This window comes from Xiphias gladius, chromosome 21, assembly GCF_016859285.1.
Source record: "Xiphias gladius isolate SHS-SW01 ecotype Sanya breed wild chromosome 21, ASM1685928v1, whole genome shotgun sequence".
In the NCBI taxonomy this organism is placed as follows: domain Eukaryota; kingdom Metazoa; phylum Chordata; class Actinopteri; order Istiophoriformes; family Xiphiidae; genus Xiphias; species Xiphias gladius.
The window spans coordinates 2,510,780-2,529,749 of record NC_053420.1 but is presented as its reverse complement, the minus strand read 5'-3'; the positions used below and the strand labels follow the sequence as shown (position 1 = coordinate 2,529,749).

The 18,970-nt window shown below is 43.9% G+C and overlaps 1 protein-coding gene across 1 annotated transcript in view; it reads right to left on the bottom strand.

The window, feature by feature from the left end:
• Window positions 1-18,970, bottom strand: part of LOC120807162 (dedicator of cytokinesis protein 3-like) — a 117,241-nt gene that overhangs the window by 47,323 nt on the left and 50,948 nt on the right. The window contains exons 6-9 of the mRNA XM_040158897.1: window positions 8,923-9,071; window positions 6,372-6,456; window positions 1,748-1,789; window positions 487-641 (exon numbers count right to left, since the gene is read on the bottom strand). Of these exons, the coding sequence (XP_040014831.1) occupies window positions 487-641; window positions 1,748-1,789; window positions 6,372-6,456; window positions 8,923-9,071 (431 nt within the window). The remainder of the gene's footprint in view (window positions 1-486; window positions 642-1,747; window positions 1,790-6,371; window positions 6,457-8,922; window positions 9,072-18,970) is intronic.

Here is an 18,970-nt window from a genome sequence, read left to right as displayed (position 1 = left end):
TTAGCAATTCCGTATCTGTTAGCATTGTAATCACTCCACTAATGCATAATTGATGGGCCTTCATTATGTTGGGGGGGTCATGTATTATTCACAGCAGCTCTGTGTGGCCACTTGCCACTATTTGTTCCACATTATGAAGTTAATATGTCATGTATATGAGAGAGGAGGGGGGAGGAGAGAGCAGAGACAGGAAAGATCGACCTTGTACCGGCAGCGCTGAGCTTCGCCGGGGTCGTGCAAATAAAGCAGATTCCTATTTGACGATTGAAGGATATTCGGAGAGATAAAATCTCTTCGACAAACACAAATTGACTACTTATCTAAATGCAAAAGACATGTAGTCATAGCAACTCAGGTCGTGAGGATATAATGGGCCGAGCCACCGGTTGATCCAGCGAGCAAACATGCTTGGATGAACGGTGGATGAGTCCCTATCCCTATCCCCGCGTGTGACTGTTCCACCGACACGTTTGTGCTCGTCCCTACCTGATGGTCCTTCCCTCTCTCAGGTCGTACAGAGAGAAGAAGATGTCCGTGTCCTCTCCGACGCTGTTGTAGGTGAAGCTCTTCAGGTTGACCAGCAGGTGGTGCGGTACCGGAACTCTGCAGGGCTCCCCGTGCCGCTGCCTCGCGCCGTCCCCCTGGAAACCCGCGACAGAGACAGGCCTTATGGGAACACCGGCCATTTCCTGTGGCTCTCACATCCCTTTAGCTACTTGGGCTTGTGAAGAATTCAGACAGTAAGAAGGAGTTACCGCTTCAAGCTTGAGATATATTCGTGCAGTCGCTGCGATCAAACGAGGTTTGGAGAAAACTTCTGACACTGTGACAGGACCCAAAAGGGTTCATGGGATTTTTTTTCTTCCTCATTTCTAACACTCCAACACCGATTATACGACACGGGGCTTTTCAGTTGCCTCGTTCATTCATTCCTATCATTTACTGACAGCGGTTCCAAATATCACGATCGTATGAAAAGGACACAGGAAGGTTTCAAAGTGCCGCGTGGGGCACATTTAGAAAGAAACGCTTCGTGACGTGTTCTGTTGCAAAACATTGCCAGGATAATGTTCAAGCTAATGTTAAAGCTAATCGTGGGGGTGCCACTGAGCAAGGCACTAAATCCAGTATCCAGTATCCCATATTCAATCAAAGATCTTTCTCACTTTCTACAACTAAACAATGTTCTGTGTTGCCTTGGACTTCAAGGCCTGTAAACATAACATAACCTTCTTATACTTCCAGATGTTTTGAATAGTAAAAGGCACCAAAAAACTAAAATGTCTTGATTGGATAAATTACGTATGTCTGTATTGTTCTATTTGTGCTGAAAGGCCTAATTTCGAGCTGCTTTTCCATAAAACACTGTGATAACCATCCGGACCCGGCAGTAGTAGTAGTAGTATCAGTAAAAGAGGAAAAGCACTTAAGCAACACAGTAAAAGTACAAACTGTGAACCTCTTTAAAAGCTGAGTTATTCAAGTTGTACGTGTTAATCGGTGTCTTAGTGTTGCAGGTGGTTCAGAGGGACATTACTGCTACAAATACCTGCTGTGTGGTTGTAACTCTGACAAGTAACTCGTCACTAAGTGTATCCGATAAATCCTGGTGAGACTTTCCACAATGGAAAAGCCCCAGTGAGGAAGGTACGCGCATCTCGAGGCCGTATTTCAGCACCGTGCTTGATAACTTGAATACGCAACACCGATGGAGTTAAACACACCCGACTGCCGCAAGCTACGTTACCTGCGTGGTGCTCTGCTGCACGCTGTGCCTGCTCGAGAGATGCTGTGGAAGAGAGAAAGACACAAAACAAGCCTGGGGTTAATCATCACGTCCCCTCCTCTCCTGGTTCCCCCGTCTTTCCCTGTTCCCCCTCCTCTCCAGCAGCCCACTCTGTTCCCCTCATTCCCTTCCTCCGCCGGTGAACACACCGAAATGCCCCAGAGACTCATTACTCCGGCTTGTCTCTCCGAACCTCTCGAGCGGCGGTGTGAGAGGAGCGGGAGCCAGTGGTGAAGACCCGTTTGATGAATTGAAGCAATGACTTTCAAATTCAAGCCCCACCTGCGAATATTCCAACCTGGGCAGAAAATTAACACCGGCCTGCGGCCACTGACTCTTTACCAGGTAACCAATCAGAAATGTTTTTGCCGCTTCGGTGCGTACGACTGCTGAAAGGAAAATACCATCAGAATGGCCTTCACGGGAACTGGCTCATGCAAATACGACCCACATTTGCACAGTATGGACATTATATCAGGGATTCCCCTTGTACTGGGTATGATGGTGGTCATTGCATACTCCTAATATTTTATTGGAGCTTCACTATTTCACTATCGATGCCAATGGATACAATGTGCTGATTATTTTTTTCAATAGATTTTTGGGTCCATAAAATGTCAGAAACCAGGTGAAAATGTTAGAAGTCCCTACAGCCCAGACTGACCTGTTTCTCATTGGCTCGTTTTACTCGATGAACAGTCCGAAATCCAGGGCCTCAGTTTCTGTGCTAGAAAACTGACTCCAACGACGGATTGATGATCGAAACAGTTGCCTATTGATTCTTTGTTGATCGACTAATGGTTGCAGCTCTAAAATAATCCACATCATGTTCATCTATCCACCTTACTGGTTTAGTTGGCAGCAGAAACGGGCAGGTTCTCATAACCCAACAGCTGGTTTGAATTCACAGCTGATTATCTTGCAGACGACTGTCTCACTATTGTGTTAGTGTGGAAAGTTTGCTTTTGTTCGCTTTGTATTCTAGATGTGTTTTCACTGCGATGCTGAATCTCACTCTGCTGCTGCCGCAGTAATGAAAATTCGCCAAAGGGATCAATAACGTTGTTTTTTTTTTTGTTGGTTTGTTTTTTTGAAATCTTATCGTGTATTTTCTTCATCTTGACCTTCTCTCGGTCACATTTAACAACCGAAACTGGCAAACGGACAGAGTGTCGTCTCCATTCCTGAAAATAAACACGGAAGCATTTAGAGAATGCTCAGAATTATAATTTCCTATCTGTCTCTTGTCTGTGTAACTTTCTTTTGTTTGTACCTGTCCTTGTTATTCTCATCGGTGTACACTTCTGGCAGTGAAATAGCACCTGATGCAAGTGAAAAAAGGCTGTTATACTCTATGGATGTGTGTGCTAAGTGTTTCCCCTACTGCAGGATCCTCGTTCCCCACCTTCCGCCCCACCATCTGTAAACTTTACCACTTTACCTCTCTGCCTCTCTTTCTTTCCTCTTTCTCTCCTCCCTTCCTCCAGATCAGTCTCTAGGCAACAGAACAAAGGGGGAATCACCACGACTACGGTGTTTGACTGGTGCAGCTCAGCTATTTAAAGCAGGACTGATGTGAGACACAGAACATCAAGTATTTCTAAGAGACCATGAACAACCAAGAATATTCCTCACACCTACATTAAGTAGCTCCAGGTTCTTTCCATTCGGTATGTTTTTAAAACATCTGCGGAAATCTGACGCAAGCTCGCCCACAGATTATCCATCCGTAATATAAACACATGTAGAACAAAGTATTAATAGAGATTCACCGTATTTTTCTGTAGTTAAAAAAAAAAAATCATATCTCACATGACATTTTCCACATGAGATAAGATGAAGCTCAACTCACCTATAGGCGAAAGAAGATCCCGACCTTCCCTGGAACTGACCATCTTTCAGATCGTGCATGTGTACTCACTGTATTTATCATATTTCACGCAGCATTCACCTGCGGCATAATAGCTCAATTATCAGCCACAGTTATGCAGATCTACACTCCGCTGCCAGTTTTGTCAGGTACCCCTCGCTGAAGCTAATGGAGTTGTAATGGAACCGGCCTGTGATGAATCCTCCTCCGTGGAGGTTCTAACGCGCAGTTTGGGTCGAGACCGCTTTAGGCGTTGACTCGACCGCGTGATCGCTGCGGAGGGTGTGGTTGGCGGCGCTGCTGAACTGCACTGAACTGCTCAGAGAGGTGGCTCTGTCATTCAGCCTACCCTCACTGACATAAATGGGGTGGGGGTAGAGAAAAACAACAGAGACACCTGTTAGCATGGCACCGTACAACTGAACAGCAGCACAGACTACATCCTCTGAAATGACCATATGGTTGAATCAAACGCTCTCTACAACAGTTTAAAAAAAACCCTGAACATTAAACCTTTTGTGAAGGTAGGTTGTTTTTTTTTGCAGCGCTGTTGTTTTACACTGCATTAGTTTTATGTAAGTGTACCTACTAAACTGGCAACTGTATATTGGTGTGAGCTGAATTATTAAGGGGGTCATGAATCTTGCAGAAGGAGGATTGTAATTTCACAGTTGCTGGTTCAGATCCGCAGATCAGCTGATGCTGTGTGTATGTGTGTTGATTTGCTAGGATTATAAAGCACCTTGACGCAGCCTGCGGTGGAGGTCTGCGGAGGACAAGCTGAATTTGCTGAATGTGAATGTGCTAAAGAAACACAGACAAACAAACGAGCGTGGAAGCTCAGTCGGCCTGCGTTGTATGCATGCAGATGTATCCGTGACGGGAGTGGCATACGCTATGTAATGGTGGTATTCTCCCAACACAGTGGCCTCAGAAAGTATTCAGGGGTCTGAATAATTTCTGAGGCCGCTCTGAATAGAGAGTTTTGGCTGCCGAGTGTGAGCGCGTAGCATTTTAAAATATGAAGAAAAATAAAGGGCGAATAATGGGGGGAAAGCGCGTCCCTGTTTCCAGGAAACGAGTGTTGTTTGAGGTTAAATCAGAGCGGAAGGTTGCTGTGGATGAGGGGATGGACCGGCAGGAGAGAGAATCAAAACGCACCAACGGACGCCTGATTTACAGCAGGAGCAGAGAAAACAAACCCTCAAAAAAGCAGGGCGTCGAGGAGCACTAGCTTAGATTTTTACTGCAGAGCTTAAAGTGATGCTCCTGTAAAATATCTGAAGAAATGATCACTCCTTGATTAGTTCACTGGCCGCTGAGGCGTCCGGCTTTCAAGCCTCAGTGGCCAGCGTGCACTTTGATTTGTAACTAAAGCTCCCCACCATCTACGATTTCAAAACCTCGCAAAATCCATTCCAAAATCACCAGGGTGCAAGCATCACGGCTGAGTGTTAGATCCAGAAGATGCAGTAAAACATACTCTATCGCAGTATGAAAAAAGGAAATAAAGTGCAAATACACTGGGATAGTGACACATCTTCTCATCTGAACTCCTTCCTGTAATTTAAAAATATTAGTTTATTTCTCACTGTTGGTGTTATGACCCAGTTCCCTCAGGACTCTCATCTCTGTCTCCCGGAAGCTGAAACCGATTGAAAACATTCGGTCACTGATGGAGACTGATAACTTTCATCTCACACTCGCTGCGTCGCGTGTTGTCGCTTTCATGTCCTGATATTTTACGGTGAAAAACTGGGGAAGAGTTTCAGTTTGCGGGAGAAATGATAAACCGGCCACGCCATCAGATCTAGGGAGGGAGTTCGGTCGCACTTTATTATCAAATTCAAATCCAATATCAAATCCACTTATCAAATTCTAATCCTTTTAAATCTCTCACTGAATCTTATTTGGGTTTACGTTTTGCAAAGTAACTAAAGGCTGCGGTAACCACATCTCAAATCTGTTTTATCAGCCTTTGTTGTTACAACCTGAAAATGAGCGGCAGAATATAAAAAATGTTCATTAAAAGCAGTTGTACTTCACCGGCTGCGTGCTCCAAATGCTGAACTTTCAATCAATTATCAATTACATTCAAATCAGTTATATTCAATCAGATAAAAGTGATGATACGCATTGAATCAAAGTATAACGGGGAGATTTTTAATGACATGAGGTGATCAGCCCACGTCCGTTCACTCACGACAACAATCTAACGGCTAAACACGAGAAGCTGCTGCCTAAAGTCCACGTTCCCATTGCTCTGTGCTAATAAAAACAGTTGGGAGAGATACAAGGTTTGACGGAAGATTTGTTTGCAACGAAGCTTAATGGATCCAGGTAGGATCCAGACTGGGCCCTGGATCCAAAGTGGAACCGTCCGGTGGAACCCATCTCTAACCAGAATGAAACTTAATTTTAATTGTACTTCAGTCTACCACTTCTTCTTAGTGGTGCAGGTCTTTCTGAATGGACCTGGAAAGTCAGTCTTCAGACCTGAGGCAAAGCCCCTTCAGGTTTTTGTGTTTATCTTACGCTGCACTCAAAATGGAGGTGTAACCCGGCATTACCGGCTGTTTCAGCTCTGTTCCCACTACATTCTCTTACCTCAGCACCTCAGCCCGAACTACCCGGTCCCCTACCGGTGTCTGTAACCCAGCGCGTGAAGGGCGGAGACTTCCTGAGTAAAATTTAGGTGAACTGACCATTGCCTACCATTTTATAAAGATCGGAGACGCTTATCTGCTCTTCGTCCACCATCTCAAACTCTTTTCTTGGCACCAAGTCCAGACCCAGGTGTCTGAGAGGGAGAGAGACAAAGACACAAAGAAGGAGAGAGAACAGCAACAGTGTCTTTTATGTAACCTTCACACAAATGCTATTTCCAATATGGATACAGGTACAGAAACCAATACGCTGACCCACACACTTTACCACACACACACTGGGTCTATTAAAGTAATCTTAGATGTGGCCTCCAGGGATATTTTTCCTGAGGATTACTTTCTGGTCAATCTCAAGAACCACATCTTTCACCTATAGGCTATTGACCTTGGTCTTATAGAAACGGTGCAGAATCTTCTTAGAAACTAAAGGCTAAAAAGGTTTCTTAAACTGCGAATGAGAGACTGAATGTGTTATTGTGTTCATGGTCGGGACTGTATTTTCATACAACGCAAACAACACCGCATTAGTTGCCTTTATTTCGTAAACTGGGGTCACGTGTAGATCAAAATGTTGATACTTAATGATAAAAACGAGGGCTGTAACTACCTAATATTGTCATTGTTGATTATTTTCTTGATTAAACGATGGATGGTTTTGTCTATAAAATCTTAGAAAATAATGAAAAATGCCCATCGCAATGTCCGTGAGCCGAAAGTGACACATTCAACTTGCTAATTTCGTCCAGCCAACGCTCCCGAACTCAAAGACATTCAGTTTACAATCACATAAGACATGTTAAAGCAGTAAATCCTCTAACTGCAGAAGCTGAAACCAACAAATCTTTGATATTTTTGCTTGAAAAATTAATCAGACACCAAAATATTGCTGATATTTGACTGACTATAGGATTAATTGCCTAATAAGAGCTATAAGCTCTACAGTAATAAGATGTTTTCCTTCAAATTGGAAAGAACCAGCAGAACCTCAGAGCCTCTGCTGCAGCATGAAAAGCAAACTGACCATCAGATATTTTTTGTGTGTGTTTCCAGTGCCTGATTCTCCTCTCAGACCTTGCTCCAGGCCCTCCGAGAGGAGGCAGTGGAGCTTGTTTGCCCATCATGCAGGCTTCCAGCACAAATTAGCTTTCGGGCTATAAACAGATGTTGCTGCCTGGCCTGCTGCTCGTTTTCGTCCGACACGTCCCTCCTCTCGCTGCGGACTGAATTAGCGGTGGTCTACTAGACAAGATAAGTATCGCACCTAGTTGGCTTGTTTTTGAGACCTACTGTGGCTTAAAATGTTTGTGTTCTCTCAGTCCTCGGTCTGACAAGCCACTGCCCGGCTCGAGTATCTCCACTTCACATTTACGCATTAATGTCACTATGAGCAGGTAATTCCTACTTGAGTCAAAAAAACCTGAACCCTGAACTCGCTCTTTAATAAAGACTGCAGCAACAGTAAGGACTATTATTATTATGTCTGTAGTTTTGCTGTTTCTGGGTCCCACTAAAAACTAGAAAAAACACCCCATAGCACCCCAAATACTATAATGATAATAATAATCATCCTCCTCCTCCTCCTCCTCCTCACTTCACAGTCTCTCTCGTCCCCGCAGACAGCAGAGCGTGTCTTTAAATAACCTGTGATACAGTCCGGGCCTGCCCAACTTTCACTTCTCCAGCATTAATAACTCAATCCCACCAGCCTCTCAACAAGCTCCCCTGAGCCTTTTCAACCGCTGGTGTACGGCTTCATCAACCTGCCTCCAATCGCACTTCTATTTGCCCTGTGCGGGTGTCTGGGGAGCACGCTGATCTGCCGTCTGCGGCGCTGATTTAGAGGGCAGGGCGTCTCGAGACATCGACAACACAGCCATGCGTAGGATTCGCCTGTTATTTTTCACCTCACACCTATCAAGCTTTTTAGAACTGAACCCATCGTAAGCTGTTTTGAAAAGCATTGCGATAACAGAAGTGTTTTTCTTTTAAAAGAGCGAATGCATGTGCAGGGGGACTGCTCGATCACTGTAAACCAGCGATTCCCTGGGGGTGCTTCTATCCCTAGGGGTTTCCTCTGCAGCTGCCAGGTGGAAAGATTGTGGAGTGGCTCAAGTAAGTTGAAAAAACAAAAAAGGAACAGAAATCGTGATTCTACATACAGTATTTGTGTTGAGGAGAAAAGCAAACATCTAAATAGCATTGCAAATTGCTGTGACGCTGACCTTGATTCATTTTATTGACACATCGGCCAATTGGCAGAGTACAGTACACACCTCCCACCAGCCTGAGTCAGCACATCAAAGTCACTCACGGTGGTTGCGTGGTGTTGACGACGAGGGACTTGAGCTCATCTGATGGGAATGTGTGTGTGTGTGTGTGTCTGCATGTGTGCATAGGTCATGTGCATAGGGTTTCATTGTGCACTCGGACAATTCCGCGACAAGCACACAAACTTTGTGTTGGAGAAGATTGTGTGATACGGTGGAAAGCTCCAGAAAACGCTGCCTCCTCCTTGACATTTCCCGACATCAGTGTGTGTAACCGTGTGTATAAAGGCTGTACGTGTGCGGGCGCGTGAGTTCGTGTGTGCGTGCTCTCACTCATTGCCCCAATCCAGTCTGACGGTGACGTGTCTTTTGACGTCTCGGCTCTGGTCGTGCGTCAGGTGACCAGACAGGAGCTGCCTTCTCAGGTCGATCAGCTCCATCATCACGTGGCGGACCTTGTAGAACAGATCCACCTTGTGTTTCTGATGGACACAGAGAGAGGGGGGGGGGAGTTACAAGCTGAGTAAGCTGTCATTCTTTGGCAGCGACAAGGGCACCACAAGGCCTTTGGCTGTGGAGTTTCCTCCAAGGCACTGGCACAAAAACAACAGCTCACATTGTAATACAGTTAAGGTGAATGCGTTCACTGTTTTGCCAGCTTCTTCCTATTTAGCCTCACGGAGAGCGCCGGAGCCTGTGCCTGCAAGCATTGGCTGGGGGGAAGAAAATCACACGTCCACTGCGTCCAATCCACCTGCCTTTGAAAGTGTTGAGGATGAGGACAACTTAGTGAGAACTCCACACACAGAGGCCTTGGTTGGGGAATCAAACCCTCAACCCTCTTGCTATAGGCTACTCTGTGTTCTTCGTCACTGTAAACAAAGACAGGGAGGCTTGGGACACAGAGGACACTGATCTGGAGATGTGATGTAACAAAGAGTGAACGGCGAACTTTTGCTAATGATAGTTGTTTCTGTTCAAAGTTGTCAGCTCAAAGACAGACTCATGGTCAGAGTATGGTCATAAAAATCAGCCGTTGTTTGACTGCTGTTTATGACCTTAGTCGACAGAAAATTCATCTGCAACTCTTTTGATAATCATATTTTTTGTAAAGTGAATATCTTTGGAAGAGGCTCATCTTGAGCTCTGGGAACTCATGATGAGTGTCTGTCACTTATTTTCCGACTTTTTTTTAACTTAAGGATCAATTGGAAAAATAATCAGTACTGGAAATAATTATTAGTTAACTGAGACACATTTCTTTAACATTTTTAGTTAGATTACTTTTTTATTTCCATTTTTTACAGTTTCAAAATAACATTAAAGGAAAAAGGCCAGAAAAAAAAAGGTTTGGGCACCCTGCATGGTCAGTACTCCGTAACACCCCCTTTGGCAAGTATCACAGCTTGTAAACACTTTCTGTAGCAGCTAAGAGTCTTTCAGTTCTTGTTTGGGGGATTTTTTCTCCCGTTCTTCCTGCAAAAAGCTTCTGGTTCTGTGACATTCTTGGGCCGTCTTGCATGCAGCTCTTTTGAGGTTTATCCACAGATTTTCAATGAAGTTTAAGTCGGGAGACTATGAGGGACATGGCAAAACCTTCAGCTTACACCTCTTGAGGTTGTCCATTGTGGATTTTGAGGTCTGTTTAGGATCATTATCCTGTTGTAGAACCCATCCTCTTTTCATCTTAAGCTTTTCTATAGACGTTGTGATGTTTGCTCCAAGAATTTGCGGGTATTTAATTGAATCCATTCTTCCCTCTGCCAGTGAAACGTTTCCCGTTCCACTGGCTGCAACGTGAGGCCAAAGCGTGATCCATCCACCCCTGTGCTTAACAACTGAAGAGATGCCCTTTTCATGAAAGTCTGCTCCAAACATACCTTTGCTCATTGTGGCTAAAACGTTCTATTTTAACTTCACCAGTCCACAGGACTTGTTTCTAAAATGCATCAGGCTTGTTTGGACTTTCCTTTACAAACTTCTGAGGCAGAATTTTGTGTTTTTTGGCTAATGACTCTTCCATGAAGGTCATATTTGTGCAGGTGTTGCTGCAGAGTAGAACAGTGCACCACCATTCTGGATTCTGATCAATCTTCCTGAACGTCTTTTGCAGTCAAACAGAAGGTCTTGATTTTCCTTTCCAGCAACCCTCAAGCAGTTCTCTCAGAAATTTTTCCTGGTCTTCCAGACCTCAACTTGACCTCTATCATTCCTGTTAACTGCTACTTCTTCATTACGTCGCAAACTGAGGAAAACGCCTACCTGAAAAAACTTTGCTATCTTGTTATCACCTTCTCCTGCTTTGTGGGCATCAATTATTTGAATTTTCACAGTGCTGGGCAGCTGCTTAGAGGAGCCCACGGCTGCTGATTGTTAGGACAAGGTTTGGGGAGTCAGAGTATTTATAAAGATTTGAAATTTGCATCATTTGACCTTTACTAACAATGAATGTGCACAAGCCATAGCCTTAACAAGCTAATTAAAGTCTGAGACCCTGGTAAAAGTATCTGAGAGCTCAAATCTCTTGGGGTGCCCAGGCCTTTGTCTGGTGCTTCTTTCATTTTTTTCCACTTAAAAATTGTACAACACAAAAATAATACGCTGATGTTGCTTAAAATGTTGAAAACAATGTTTTGTGTTTGGCTTTACGCATTTTGGAGATCAGTTAACTATTCACAGTAACAGAGATTTTGATCAGGGGTGCCCAGACTTCTTCATGCCGCTGTGTGTATGTTCATGCATGTATAAATAACTGCACACACAGACAACATATGCAGAGGTCAGGGAGCCTGTAAACCTGGCTGAAGAAGAGACAAGAACAGTGAACCATCTGGTGATACACTCACCGGCTCATTCTGTCGTGAATAATCTTTCAGTCTGTCTCTCTCTATGTTTGGAATCTCCAATATACAGAAGACCCCTATGCATTAGAACCATTATATAACTTTGGCTGCAGTGGAGGTGGAGCTGTTTTTGGGAACCTCAGCTAGAAAACAAACATAAGAGTTTGGTGAACATAGTTGAAAATGTTTCTCCGCTGTCACCCAGTCTCCCTTAAGGCTTCTGGGACAGACTTAAGCCCCGGCCAAGAATAAGGGGTATTGAGATTAGATGGAAGAACGGATAGTTCCACCGCAGCAGTCGTGACTCCCTAATCTCTCGACATCTTTCTCAGGGTGCGGATGGGGATCAGTAGCTTAAGGTATATAGCATGTAAGAGCCTGAGTCTCCTGGGTTTGATTCTGCCCGTGAACTTTGTTTCACATTGTTTTCCTCTTTTTACCCCAGGCTTCCCAGAACTACCTCCACTTTCAACTGTATAGTAAGTTCTGGAAAAGGACGACAATACATTTTTTGCAGGTCACTGTCAAAATCTGGTTTTAATGGCTTTTATATGCAGTTGTCTACTCCTATTTTTATCATGTCTATAGTTTATATCTATTAAACTCATATGAGGAGAAAGCTGAATATGAAGATCTGTCCTGATTGTTGTTTGACTCACTTTTCAGGTAGTAAAGGACTTTACCTTTAACTTTCAGGTGAAGTCTGATCTCAGTCTACTTACAGTAAGTAGGACTAGCTGGTAGTACACATCAAAACCCACATTAAATCAAAGCGCTGTGACAGAGTAAGTGAGAGAAAACTTGAGTGGTGAAAATAACAGGTGCATCTGTATGCAGCTTGCACACTGGGCCTGAGTTTATTAGCTGATGTTTAAAACATGGTATCATTTTAAAAGATTGATTCCCTGTTGTAAGGAGAGTTTATAAATTATAATACAACTCTGAGGCAATGTGTCCACAGGGAAGCCCTTTTCACAGCCCTGGCATCTACGTGTCAGTAGTTCCTGTTGGGAACCCTGTTGCCCCAGTCAGGGTTAAAAATACCACACCTTTTAGCCAAAGACTGCCATATTTCAAATGGATTTCCTGTAGTTGCTTGGCAACACCAAGGGTAACGCACCAAGGTTCTCCTCAGCATCTGTTTAGCATTTGTTTTTAAGGCGATGCCCAATGGACACAGACGCTAATACTGTTTGATATGCACTCTGGGAGAGACTAGATTAAAATTCAGCATGAAAACTATTAATGATGCAGAGTAAAAGTTTTTACACATTATCTTAATGAACAGAGAAAAGTACACTTTAACTATTTTCATTAATAATACATACATTTGATCTCTTCTCTTACTAATTAAGTCTTCCATCTAATAAAGGCAAAAAACAACAGAAGTGCCAGCGACAAGTTGCCAAAACAAACGGTCCATTTGACAATGATATAAAACAGAGAAAAGGGAGAAGAATCCTCTGAAGCTATAGTGTTGGCTTAATTAATTAAATTAATGCACATCTGACAATCAAAATCATAATCAAGCATTAAGTCTCTAGTACACTCAAAGAAGACGTTACACAAGTGACGATTTCAACTAGACATCCGAAGAGCCAGGGTTAGAAAGAATGAGAGAATGAATGAATGAATGATTATGAAGTGAATTATCAACCAGTAATTTATCAGTGGGCACGGAGAAAGCCAAAAACCAATTAAAGTCGTGATTCAGGAGAACCGCACGACTGTAGTGCGTGACATGCAGTTTTATACAATCACACACAAAGGAATCGTGCTGTCTAGCGTTCGCTGGCATGTGACAGCTCACACTGGGCATGCTTCCCGCACACCATGCCGACCCAAAGTGAGGAAAGAAACCGTCAGTCAGTCAGTTCTCACACGCAAAGTTAAGGAACCGCAAGACTGGGATTAGATGGTAGATGTTAGGATTAGATTTGGGGCAAATCAAACAGTTTACACACTGTAGAAAAGGGATAAAAAATCCATAAAACAGGAAGATGTAGTAAACACGAAATTCTTAGATCTATGGACTTCGACACTGAAAAAGATGACTGTAGTACATTCATTGTGAGACGTTACAGTCACTGTGAACACTTGAGACCATCCCTGTTTTGACCTGTCCACTTTACCTTATTTCAATTGTTTGCTAGAGCAGGCTGCTTTCTCAAGCCAAAGGCGACCCATACATTTTGTTTTTTTTGTCGAGCTAATATATAAAAAGATGAGTAAATAACCATTTGTAGCGTAAATGGTTACACTCTGAGGGCCTCCTGAGGGTGCTCCTCAATCAAAGAAGCAATGGCAGCAGCAGCAGCAGCAGCAGCAGCAGGAGGAGTCAGCAGTAAAGCCCCCAACTGCTGTACAGACCAGAACCAAGCAGACACATCAGTGCAATACAGGACACACAGAATACACACCGTTCTTACTTACAGCAGCAGGCTGAGAGAGGAAGTGGACCTGGAGCAAGGTTCACAAACACATTTACACCAGAAAGCCGCTCAACACTTGCTGTCTATTGTCACAGCGAACAATATTGTTTTTTTTATTTGTTTTTTTTATTTTGCAGCAGGACTGGGGGATGTAATGATGAGTTGGAACAAACCTATTTCTGACCTATAGAAGCAACTTTATTAAGCTGATCTACTCCCTCAGTTACTAATCTGCTCCAACAAAGAACACTTACATAAACAGAGAGTAGCTGCACATCCACTAGCTCGGAGGAACTGCTGACTCAGTCGATCCGGTGGAAAAGTCATTTTTCAGCGAGGTAAGGCAGACGATCGATCTGCAGAACCACGTGTAACCATAATGTGTGAGGCACAACAGACTCTCACTTTAGATTCACAGCCATTCCCGGAACGCGTCGCGGCCTTTCAAGGCAGGGTCATCAATCACGCAAAGCCGGTATCCAGTTTAAGACCAATTTAGTTAGTTTGTATTGTTGTATTGTATTAAAATTAGGCATGTCAATGTAATTGCCTCAAACTAACTGACACACAGAAAAACCCGGTGCACTGCACTTGATGGAAACTTAAAAATGACAATGTACATACTAAATGCACAGGGGATGCGGACGGGTCAATAGGGACCCAACAATACATTTTTGTCCCGGGCCCTCCTAACAGGTTCATCTGGCCATGCTGCCACTGATAGAAATCCAAATTTTCCAGGGAAATGGTAAGTTTCAGGACATTTGAGTGAGTTTCTAGCTAGTTTCAAAGCGTCTGACATCATCTCATGCAAAATGACTGCTGGCACGAAATGTGGATCAGATTGAAGTATTTCAAACTACACTGATGAGCCGAAACATGATGACCACCGGCCCGATATGCTGGTGGTCCTCCACTCAGTGCCAAAACAACTCTGAGCCGCTGTGGCATGGACTCTGTGAGACCTACGAAGGTGCCCTGTGGGATCCGGCACCGAGACGTTAGCAGCAGATTCTTTAAGTCCTTAAGTCCTGTCGCTGGTTCCTGGTTTGCGCTGTTGTTATTGGATAATCAACTTTATGTTGCTTCATCTGTGAGAGGTCATAATATTTTGTCTCACCTGTGCATTCCCCCATCCCCCACCAAAATTGGATGCACTTCTATCATCTTTGGAAACGTTTGCTGATGAACTGAGGAAATCAGACACACACCTGTACCACGGAGGTCTGTCAGTTTAAAAATAGTCTTTCTGAAGACAATCACAATGAGTGAACCTACTGACAACGATGACTCGCGACTTCTTTTCTGCATGCGTGAAAATAAAAGCATGGTGGGCTGCTGAAAGCATCGCAGTCGTGCGCCGTCTGTACTTCTTTTACTTGACAGTGAGTCTTCCACTGCACTGAAAACTGCTTTGAAAACCCGGGCTGTAGATTTATTTTGGGACATCTGTCCATCCCAGTCAGCGTGTGGATGGGCTTCGGCCTCGGACCCTGGTTATGATCCTGAGTAATTATTTGTATTGTTTATGCTGTTCTCCGTCCCCGCCCGAGGGTGGTGCTGTTCAGTTGAGTTGCGGGCGGCGGCTGCTGATTGGACTGAGTCTGATTAAAACGGTACCTGACGATGGCGGCTTCACTTTGCCCTTTTTTCTCCCTAACAGACCGCGCGGCGCTGTTCTGCCAAGCGGTGATGGATGTACTGATAGCTTGACTGATGGAGCAGAGTGATCTTTGTTGTAACTAGTGTAAATATCTTCTAAGTGCAGTCGTGGGAGCTGTGGGGGGAGAAGCCTCCTTTTTTGATGACAACTCTTTCTCCTGTTTATCTTAGGGAGGCAGACGGCGGTTTTCTTTTGAATGATTAGGTAAGTTAGCGGACACTTGCGTAGATTGTGTTGCTTGTTGTCCTGGCCGTGCTCCACCTGACGCCTATTTCTACCGTTTTTGATAAATGAGTCGATTCTGTTTGGACTGCAATCTGCTGTGGCACTGGTCGACCTCGGGAGTGGGGAAAGAGGGGAGTCACTTTATGCTCAGCTCAGGTAGGCCGGGCACAACACCCTCTTCTGAGTCAGTCAACTAGACTTGGAACAGGTGCATCAGCTGGCACAACAGAAGGGAACCGAGTCTCCTCTCCACCTCTACCTGGCACTCAAAATACACCCACCCACACTACAAACACAGATATATTGTGCTTTGAAATGAAACCGCCCAATCCGTCTGCATCAAGAGAAAATACAGTCTCAAAGGTGCGCCTGAACTCTGAAGTCTTCTCTTTTCTTTTTTTTGAGTGGAAATCTCTTTTGTGTGGACTATTTGTGGATTTAGTCTCCCTCCTACCTCTCTCCCTCCCCAACTAACTCCTCTGCCTCTTTCCCCAGCTGGAGTGAGTAATCACACCTTCACATCCTGCGGGAACGAATACACAAACCGGCACATTAACACCGTTTAACACATCTTTACCACTCTACAAACACCAGTCGAGCAAATCTCAGATAATGATGCTATTTGAAGAAGCTTTTCTGTTGCACTGGACCTGACATTCGCTCCATCTTGATAACGATACATACACAGGATTTTCAGCAAAGCTACTCCTTTGCCACACAAAAGAAAAGTGTAATGCTGAGTACCAAGAGAAAGAAAACAACTAATGTTTAGCCTTACAAGGCAGCGTCCGGCAGGGCTGCAGTGCTTACCAATGTCGACTAAATCAAATATTTATTTTCCTCTTTATTGCTGCATTGGCCTTTTGCTTTTTCAGAGTTGGAAGAACATAATGTGAAGATCTTAATCACTCCGACAGCCCACAAACTAGAACTGCCCAGCTTAACGTCTCCCCCCCCGTTAACAAACGACCCCGTGTTTTCTACCAGAGCATAAAACTACATCAGCGGGTCAGGGACCAAAGGTGGGTCTCCGGGGGGTAAGAGATTGTCACAGTTTGGCATTAATATATGGTAGGATTTTATTCACCCTGACAGCTCTAATATGTAATGGGACACTTCCAACACCTCTGTTCCATTAGCGACATCCTGCTCCATTTTCACACCTGACAAATGAGAAAAGCAAAAGGCTTGTTTTGAAGTTTCTTGGTGTCACTCGAGGTCTAAAGTGCCTGGTTAAACTGATGAGGTTTAAATGTTGCATTAGCATCTTAAACTCAAAAAATATTTCAAAATGATGCAGTTTCATTTAGAGTAAAAAATTTTTTTTTTTAAATCACAACATCTTAAAGTATAAAATAAACCAAAAAATGTAAAAAAAAATTGAAGTTTATTTCCTGGCTCTTTAAGAACACTAGTGTTTTTTATGCTGAGCTATCAATCATTTTATTGATCTTTTCGCAAACAGCGAAACTGTACTAACCTGTAACGTTACTGACCATGGGCATCGCTTCATGGCCACAGTTCACCATCTTCTAATGGATACTTCCAGGAGGATAAAGCTCCATGTCACCAAGCAAAGGTTCAGTGAATCTGGATCCAGTAGAAAAAAACCTTTGGGATGTGGTAGAACAGGAGACTGACAGCTTGAATGTGCAGCTGACAAATCAGCAGAAATGATGTGATGCATGAATCTCAGAGGAAGGTTTCCAACATCAGGTGGAATCCAGGCCACGAAGGCCTGAGACCCAGTATTAGCGTGGTGTTCCTAGTAGCGGGCTCAGTGAGTGTATACCACATTGCAATGTAACAAGCACTGGGCACTAACCAAGCTCCATTACAGCTTACTTGGACAGTTTCAAATAATCTTTACACCGAAGTATCTCTATAGTGAGTGAGTGTACGATTTCAGATACAGTTCTCAAGTACGCTTCAGCACTTACCTTAAACTCGTTAACTCAACACATCCACACCGGTGTACTACAGTTCTCAGGTTGCTGCCTCCTAATACTGGCTAGGAACTCACTCTGACAAGCTGAGCCGCAAATTTCATCAGGTAATCGGTAATGTGTAACTGATTACCTTCGGGAAGTGACCATTTTGAAGCCTCCTAATAGGATGTGAGTCAGCCGTGCGCCTCCCAAATCAGAGGGGACAATCACAATACTTCTGATCCATTAGCAAACGTCCTGCTTTATTTTCAGGCCTGTCAGACTGGCTGCTGCGTTGCTGAAAACAAAAGCGCTGAGGTGAATCACCAGGGACCACAAACAAAGAGCCTCTGAAGTCCTGTTTGGTTTCCACTGCTCAACTATTGCCACTGCTTTCTCAGGATACATCTGAACCTAGAGCAGAGAGGAGAGTTCCATCCGCACTGAACGAAACGCTGAACTTCACATCACTGGCAGGGGAAGAGAACTAAGCCTATGAAAAACATAGACACAAAGCTTTATTCAAGAGCAGAGCAAAGTTCTTTGACAGATAAAACTGTACTCATCAACGCCAGATATTCCTCATCTTCTTCTTTTTATTATCGAGTGAGAGATTGTTGGGGCGAAGGTTTTGATTCTGAACAGATATGTGTACAAACGTGTTTTCAGAGCATCAGTATGGTACTTCAAATGTAAGCATGCACATAAATTGCATTAAAGACTCTCAAGGTCAGATTTTGCTGTGGAAATACACTCAACATTACGCTTTACAACGACGTCTGTGCGTGACTTCTGATTGTAACGTGTGCACTTAAACGTCGCCTCCCAGGATTTTTCAGGAACTGGGGTAAACTTTGCGAACAGTTGCCACTGGAGACGCTGGGCGCTGAGGTTCGAAGCGCTCGTTTTAAAACAGCTGGATCACCTTCTGACTGACTACGAGGTAACGCTCAACACAAACAGCTTGTGGGTTTACGTTTTCTAAGTATATAATCTCCCAAATCCGTGATAAATTTTAATGACTGTATATGTATTTTAAGTATTGTTTATAATTGTATTGCACTGTTTCTAATGTTAACACACAGGCTTTTTACAGCCACAGAGAAACTGGTGAAACTGGTCTTTAAACATTAGGCCTCTCTGCCTTTTTTCTGGGATTGTATGGGAGCGCTGGCGAGTCTTGACACCGACCTGCAGGTGGAAATAAATATTTAGTGCCTGACTCTGGCAGAGCTACCGTTAACTAAAGTGCAATGCATGAACAATGTGCTTCTGTGCTGAGGCAACCCT